The 8,512-nt window shown below is 44.5% G+C and overlaps 1 protein-coding gene across 2 annotated transcripts in view; it reads left to right on the top strand.

The window, feature by feature from the left end:
* Window positions 1-2,959: 2,959 nt before the first annotated feature.
* Window positions 2,960-8,512, top strand: part of Kiaa2026 (KIAA2026 ortholog) — a 79,685-nt gene continuing 74,132 nt past the window's right edge. Inside the window, exon 1 of one of the 2 annotated variants that reach the window (XM_051146320.1) lies at window positions 2,960-3,570. In XM_051146320.1, coding sequence (XP_051002277.1) covers window positions 2,960-3,570 — 611 coding nt within the window. The remainder of the gene's footprint in view (window positions 3,571-8,512) is intronic. The other variant, XM_051146321.1, reaches the window with a different exon arrangement.

Genomic DNA, 8,512 nt, shown 5'->3' with positions numbered 1-8,512 from the left:
AACTAGTCATGTATCATTGTGTGTGTATTTTAAAAAGCTCTATGAATTTAGGATTAATTGCATTAATTGGAATGTCTTTAATGCTGTGGTTTTTTTTTTTTTTTTTTTTTTTTTTTTTTTTGGGTAGGGTAGAAAAAAGTTTCTACTTAACAAAACTTCATTCAAAATTTACAAACAAGAATGTCTGTTGTGAATTCCTGAGCCTTTTGTGAGTATTGTGTATGTTACCGAACAAATATGTCTGACCCAGTAAGTGCTCAATAAACTGTCAGTGTCGCTACTGTTAATTGTAGTTTTACTGTGTTCTTTTTTTATACTTTAGAATTTGTTTTATATCGAATTTCTCCTCCTACTATGTCTCCTCCTACTGTGTAGTCTACTGTAGACAGGGATATAAAGTTCGGATTTTAGATCTTTTCAGGATTTGATATATAGTATGGTTACGAGTGTATTTAAAAATATAGGAAAAATAGCTACCTTGAAGTTTAATAGTTTTTTCTGGGTGGTGGGATTAAATGGCAACCTTTGTCTATAATTTACCCACAAACAACACATTTCTTATATAATAAAGTGGGTTTTTTTTTTAAAGTTCAAGGACCTGATTTTTCTTTCATAATAATTAGGATTACTGTCATCTTGGCCTCTTCATGAACAGAGTTTAAGGTTCCTTCTACTTATGTGTCTTAAATCTTTTTTTTTTTTTTTCTCAATTCCTACAGTCTTGTGAAAACCTGGCTAATGATTTATTTGTTTTTGTTTTTTTTCGAGACAAGGTTTCTCTGTGTAGCCTTGGCTGTCCTGGACTCACTTTGTAGACCAGGCTGGCTTCAAACTCACAGTGATCCTCCTGCCTCTCCCTCCGGAGTGCTGGGATTGATTTAAAGGCATGCGCCACCACACCCGGTGGCAAATGATTTCTAATTGGGCGCTTGGAGTTTTAAAATCTGAATTTTGGCAAACTGCTCTCCTAAGTATTACTTTCCCCATCTGTGAGATAAGGCCAGGAGGCAGCTCATGTGATCGTGGTGAGAATCAAAGGAAGCAGTGCTGAGCAGCAGGAGGCTCAGTCAGTGGAAGCTGCTGGAGGAGAGCATTGAGATTTGTCTGCTGGCCAAAGGGGAGGGGCGTTTGCCCCAGTGCGGTTGGCTTTAGATTCTTGGGCTTTCTCAAAGGAAACGAAGTAAACCCAGCCAAGCATATTTGCCAGTTGTTGAAATAGAACTGGTCCCTACTTTTTTCCTCATGAGCTGAGTTAAGTGTGATAGAGAGAAAACTATAAGTGCCTGATGAATATATGCATGTGTGAAGTACTTTAAAATCTCGTGTTCCTGTTTACTATTTTAACTACAACTAACTGGTCTTTAACTTATTGAGCACAAAAAAATTTTTAAGGTATAACATTTTATCAGTCCTTTAAAAGTCTTTGTTTATACAGAAGCAGACAATTTTGAGGGTGAGATTATCTCAACCATTTAGTTATAAGTTTCATGTTCAAATTACATTTCCATAGTTTTGGTTTCATGTTTTATTCCAAATCTAAAACAAGTAAGCCTGAACCCCGTGTGCATTAGCAAACAGTAACATCTATTTGGGCTCATTAATTCGCCTCTGTTTTAAGCAACATGTAAACTAATGTGATGAGTCCACTTTTCAGTCATTTAAAAGTAAAATGACACACCAATGACAAGCTGTACAGCTCTGAGTAGAAATATGTGGAGACATTTTAGTGCGATTGCATTCTCTTAATTCTTAGCCCAACTCAGGAATCCCGGTGTTTTTCGGTTTTTAAATTTCAACAGGATTCGCTTCCAAGAAATAGAGTTCTACAAACCACCAGTCTCTTTTTCGGAGTCCTTCAACTTCCTTTCTAAACTTTTCAAAATGCTGTTTTTATATTTAAAAAAAAAAAAAGGAGTCACAGGCGGGGTGCGATGATATTTATTTTACAACGGATTCCCCTTATTCATTTTTCCTTAGCAAAGGTTACCTAGGAACTGCCTTGAGAAAACTAACTTTTAGGACAAGCAAGGGTCTCACAAAACGATTGTTTTCAGTCCCTTGATCATCTACCCGGGTGTGCATCAGCGCAGGCGCTCTTGCTCCCTCCACCCCACCCCTTACAGAAGTCCGCAGACTGATGACATCATTAATCCGCGCGCAACCCGGGGCAGGCGGAGGAGCCAAGTGCTGGCTTTCGCGTAGCAAGGCGGGACGAAAAGGGGGCGGGGCCACTCCGTGCTACTACGCATGCGTGCCGGGAATGGCGACGGCTCTCCTTTCTTTGCCTCTCCACACAGCTCTCCCCGGCGGCCGGGGGGGCTGAGTGCCCTCCCCCTTGCCTCCCCGCCCCTCCCCTCGCCCTCCCCCCTCGCCCAGCGGGGCTTCTAACTGACAGTTGTCGCCGGCCCGGTCCGTGCGCCGCCTCCTCCTCCTCCTGCCCAGGTCCCCCGCAGGTAGCCAGGGGCGGGAGGGGGGTGTGAGGGAGAGGAGGAGCCGCGGCCGCCCGGTGCTGCGGCCCACCCGGGAGGGAGCAGAGCCCTCTTACTCCTCGCCCCCTCCCAGCGCCCCGTCGGCCCGGGAGGGGGTGGGGCGCCGAGGCCCCGTCGGCCCGGCCGGTGAGCGAGCGAGGGAGCGGGCGAGCGGGCGGGGTGTGGAGGGTGAAGCCGGCCCGGGCCGCTCGCCGCCGGGGGGAGGGGAGAGGAGGGCACCTAGGCTCTCCTCTCCCCCCCACCCCCGCGCGCCATGTAACCCCGCCCCGCGGGCGCGAGCCTGAGACCCCCGCGCGCGCGCCGGCCCAGGCCGGCGACTGAGGAGGGCAAGGCCCGATGCGGCAGGGGCTGCGCGCCGCCTCGGCTCTCTGAGGGAAGCGGTCGGCGCTCACGCGTGCCCCGGGCGCCTCGAGCGGCCGCTCCTCTCGAGCCCAGCCTGGGCCTGCTCGGGGGCGGGGGTGCGGGGAGGCATGAGCGTGCGGGAGACGCCGGGGGAGATGGAGCGGGCCGCGGAGGAGCAGGAGGAGGAAGAGCGGCCGCCACCGAAGACCGGAGAAGGGGACGAGGTGGAGATGGTGGTGGCAGCGGCCGCCGGGGCCTCCGGGCTGGTCCGCAGGAGGAGTGCCTCCTCGTTGGACGAGGAGGAGGAGGAGGAGGTGGTGGCGGAGGCGACGGTGGTCGCGGGCGGTGGCGGTAAGGGGCAGGAGCTGACCTACGAGCTGCAGCAGGGCCACCGCATCCTGGGCGAGTTCCTGCAGGAGAAGCACCGCGGCCTCACCGCCCCTTTCCTGCAGCCCTTGGGGGGCGTTGCCGCCGGGGAAGAAGAGGTGGTCGAAGGGCGGCGCAGCAGCGGGGGCCGGGGCTGTCGCGTCCTCCCGCCGCAGCCGGGCCAAGGCATGTGTCTGTTGAAGATGGAAGAGAAGTTCTCCAGCGGCCAGTACAGGGGCATCACCGAGTTTGTGGCGGACTTCAGGTTGATGCTGGAGACGTGCTACCGCCTGCACGGCGTCGACCACTGGATCTCCAAACAGGGTCAGAAACTGGAGATGCTGCTGGAGCAGAAGTTGGCGCTTCTCTCTCGGTAAGCGAGCCTGGTCCCTAGCGGGACTGACAGACAGACACAAACAGACCCGCACACGTGTCCGAGGAGGGGCTGGGCCAGGGCCTGGGGGGCGGCGCTGATAGGTGCGGAGTTGATGCCGGCACCGGGCAGGGAGGAGCAGCGCTAGGCGCCCGACCGGAGGGGTGTGGTGGGCTTGACTTGAAGGGTGAGCTTGAAACCTAGGAGGAAGCCCAGCGCCAAGGACCCCAGACTCCGAGATCAGGTAGATAGGTTCAAGGTGGAAGGAAGAGTTACACGAGGAGGCGGGAGGAAAGGTTTTTGTTGGATGGAAGTTGAACCCACCTCTTAGGGCGTTTAAAACCTTTAGAAAAATAATTTTGGCTCGTGTGGGAAGATGGTCCATCAAAATTTGTGTCTTTTACTATCAGTTCCAGCCATTGGACATTTAGTGTTTTAGAGTGTTTATGTTTCATCTGAAGATATTGAATTTTTGCAGTGACAGGTAATGAGTACATCAACATAACATTTTCATAAGTTTATACTTGCATGGTGTGGGTCTGTCTGTCTGTGTCTTTTTCTTTTTCCAGTGCTAGATAGAGAACAGAGGGTTTCAAGGATACTAGACAATTACTCTACCATGGAGCTAAGTATCCAGTCTTAGACAGTTTTTATTCTACTAGTAATTATAGATAATTCAAAATTGTACATTCTTTTTGGTGTGTACCATCTATACTCCCTCTTTTTCAGCAAGAGAAAATAAGCTAACATAGGACACTAAAATTGAGATTTTATACAGTAATCTCTATATAGTGGGCATGAGCCCAGTAGTAGAAACATATTTAAATATTAGAAATGTGAATTAAGACGAATTTAAATTATGTGTGTTTGTGGGAGAGAGCACATTTGCACGCTGTGTGTGAGCATGATCACGAAGTAGAAGTGAAAAGGTGTCTGATGTCTGCCAGAACTCTCCACCTTTTCCGTTGAGGCGTGGCTCCTCCCTGAGTGTGAGGCAAGTACACCCCAGCCAGTCTCCATTCTTCATCGCCCTTGGAGCTGGGCTTACAAGGCTTGTTCCATTGTAACGGGCATGAAGGGCTTACTGCAAAAAGCCATCTCTCTAGACTCTGGAATAGGAGTTTAACAAAATGAATTTTTTAAAAAACAAAGCCAGTAAGGTTGGTCGTGTAACTCAGTGTATTAATCACATTACTGCAGTAAGATGAATAAATAATACTTCAAATCTGAACCTAAGCATTGTATGAGATATGTAAAATAATCTATTCTTCATTTGTTTTTGCCTGATCATAACTATTTTCAAAGCATTACTGACTAATTTCACTAAAAGAGTAATATAGTGGGTGCTTAACTTATTAGAAGGCAGTTCGCTTTAAGTAAACTAAAGTTTTTTGCGTTCTTCACTGAAGTAGAATTATTCGGTAATAGGTTAAATGTTTACAAATTAGCTTTGAAAGTTATTTTAATACTTTTATTTGGTGATTTTTTTTAAAAAACTGTGTGTTACTCTTTATAGTGCATTGTGGTGAATATGATAAATATTAAAAAGCAGTCCATTCACATGTCATCAATTTAAAAGGCTTTTAAAAAAAGGTTCATTTTTAACTTATTTCTGTTTGTGGGAGAGGATATATGCGTATGAGTGCAGTTGCCCATGAGGCCAGAGTTTGTCACATCTACTCCAACTGAAGTTACAGGTGGTTGTGAGCCACCTGAAATGAGTGCTAGGAACTAAACTTTGGTCCTCTGGGAGAGAGCAGTAGGTACTCCTAACCCCCTGAGCCGTCTCTCCAGTCCCACATGTCATTATTTCTAAATAGATAAATATACTCCAACTGATAAAAGGATTTTATACACAGAAGGAACCTTAGAGTTCTTATAGTCTATCTAGTTTTATAGATGGAGAAACATGCATGTAGAATAGACAAAATAGCTGCTTGGAAGTTTTATAAAATAGCTAAGCTATAGATATTTTCAAAATTACTGTATACATAACAAATCTTAGTCCTACAAAAAGACAAGTCAAACCCCCTCCCTCCCCTGTCCTCTGGTTTTTCAAGACAAGGGTCTCTGTCAGCCCTGGCTGCCCTGGACTCACTTTGTACACCCGACTGGCCTTGAACTCACAGAGATCCACCTTCCTCTGCCTCCAAGTGTCAGGATTACAGGCATGCACTACTACACCTGGCTCTTACTTTTTCTCTTTTGCATAAAAATTTATAAATTGTTCCCAGTGGCTTATGTCCAGAAATATCCTCATGTGATCTAATAGTGTCTACACTTAAAATTTAAACTTAAAATGGTATAAAGTGTGTATGAGTGTGTGTATATGTGTGTGTGTGTGTGTGTGTGTGTGTGTGTATGTATGATTTGGTAGGCTAAAAGAAATAAAATTCTTGCATTTTAGTAACAAAAATAATATAATGGTCTCAAATAGATAGTTTTGAGTCCCTTATGTTTTTGCACCAGTATTTTATGTATGCAAACATTTTGTAAGTGCTAGACTATATTTGTGGATACTAAAAAAATTTTTTCTTTTTTTATATTAGCTTAAAATCTGAGTCATAACTGAGTGGTTTGAGTGGGCAGAACTTGGTGAAAGCTACAGCTGCTTGGGATACAAGTTGGATATATAGATGTTCTATAACAGTATTCTACAGACTTTATGGATTATGATTTTCAGAAAATAGATGTCCTTATTTTTGGATTTCATAAAGTGACATATGGTATATAATAATTAAGCCAGCATCACATATTATTTAAGTTTTATTTGTTTCCTGATGTTTATTTCGTAGACACTGAGTTAATTATTTTCAAATGGTAAAGTTGCTGCATATATGGAGCTCGCAAGAATCCTCAGTGGGTGAAGGCATTTCCTGCCACGCCTGGGAACCTGAGTTTGATCCCTGAGACTCATGTGGTAGAGGGAGAAAACTGACGCCCAAAAGTTGTCCTCTGACTTCTACTTGTGGAATACACAACCCCCTCGATAAATAAATGTAAAAAAAATTTTTTTTGAACTGCTGCATATACTATTGAGCTTGTCTTTGAGCTGCTGATGAGATATTGGGTAAAGAGGATGCCACATTATCATTGAGAGCAGCCTAGTGGTACTGGTACTGTGAACAGTTTCTTCGTTCATACAGTAAAAATATTAATCTAGGTTAGATGATGGCACAAATATTTATGTATTTGGTGGAGTTGTCCTTGATGAAAACATCAAAGCTGCGTGTAGAGGCCCATGCCTTTAACCCCAGCACTCAGAGAGGTAGATACACACTCGTCTCTGTGAGTTGGAGGCCAGCCTGGTCCAGAAAGCAAGTTCCAGGACAGCCAGAGCTAACTCAAGAAGTCCTGTCTGCGCGCGCGCGCGCGCGCGCGTGCGCGCGCGCGCACACACACACACACACACACACACACACACACACACACTCTGAAAGAAATGAAAACATTAGTGCCTTGCCCCAGGGTGGTAAGGAGACATTTAAAATAATAATTGTATATAATTATAAAATGGATATACAGAAAAAAAATTAGAGGAAGTTGGCTTAAAGCTAAGGGAGAAGGGAGAGCAGAGAGGGCAGGGGAAACTAGGAAAGGAGAAGGGGGAGAGTAGTTTAAAGTTGTTGGAGAATTTATACTTGAACTGATTCTTAAAGGAGTTGAACACTGTTTTTGGATTTTTTTTTCTGGAGGGTTTGATGAGAACATTCCAAAATGGTAAGCTACAGTGAACACAGAGTATGAAACAGTTTCAAGAAAGAAAGTAATTCTGTATGCTTTAGAAGGGGTCTAGAATCATATCTACACCCCAGAAAAGTATGTATATGATCCATTGAGAAAAGGAATATATTAGGACCTGAGTATACTCCATTGTTTTCACTTGTGTCTTTGTGTACTTATAATCATAGTAAATATAGAAACATTTAAACAAAATTTGTATATGTTACTAAATTGTTTCTTTCAGAACCAGGATTAAAGCTGAGGACTGTTCTTTCAGTTTCTAAAACCTGGTTAATTGCTTGCATGAGCTATAGGTGTGGATTTTTTTTTTTCTTAAAGTGACACCATGTTTTTGAAAGTCCCAACATACCTTTTAAGTAATTAGTTTTAAAACTATACTTTGAGGACCCGGGTTCAATACCCAGCACCCATATGGCAGCCTACAACTGTCTGTAACTCCGAGATCTGACACTCTCACACAAGCATACATGCAGGCAAAACACTAATGCACATACAATAAAAGTAAATTTAAAAAATTAAAAAAAAAAAAACTATACTTTATACCACTTGACTTAGTTAAGTTTCTATTGCTGTGATAAAACATCATGATGAAAACCAACTTCGGTGCGGGAGCTGGAGAGATGGCTCAGAGATTAAGAGCACTGTCTGCTCTTCCAGAGGTCCTGAAATTCCCAGCAACCACATGGTGGCTCACAACCATCTATAATGTGACCTGATGCCATCTTCTGGCCTGCAAGTGTATGTACAGGCAGAGCACTCATACTAATAAATAAATACATTATTAAAAAAAAAAAACAACTTGGGGAGGAATGGTTTAATTTCATCTTGCAGTTCCATAGTACAGCCGTCACGGAGGGAAGTCTGTGCAGGAACTCAAACAGTGCAGGAATCTGGAGGCAGTAACTGAAGAAGTCAGCGGAGTGCTGTTTACTGGCTGGCTCTTCGTGGCTGCCCAGCCTGCCTTCCTAACCATCCAGGACCGTCTGCCCAGGGTGGCACTACCCGGTGAAGTAGGCCCTCCCACATCAATTACCAGTTAAGAAGCAGGCCAGTTTAGTGGGGGAGTTTTTCTAAATTAAGATTTCCCTTTCTGAAAGGATAGTATCTTGTGTCAGGTTAACAGCTGGCCAGTGTCCTTCCCATTCCTATACCGTCTTCTCTATTAGACAGTGTGTATATTCTCAAGAAAGTTATGTTT

This window comes from Acomys russatus, chromosome 5, assembly GCF_903995435.1.
Source record: "Acomys russatus chromosome 5, mAcoRus1.1, whole genome shotgun sequence".
In the NCBI taxonomy this organism is placed as follows: Eukaryota; Metazoa; Chordata; class Mammalia; order Rodentia; family Muridae; genus Acomys; species Acomys russatus.
This window is presented reverse-complemented; position numbering and strand designations above follow the sequence as displayed.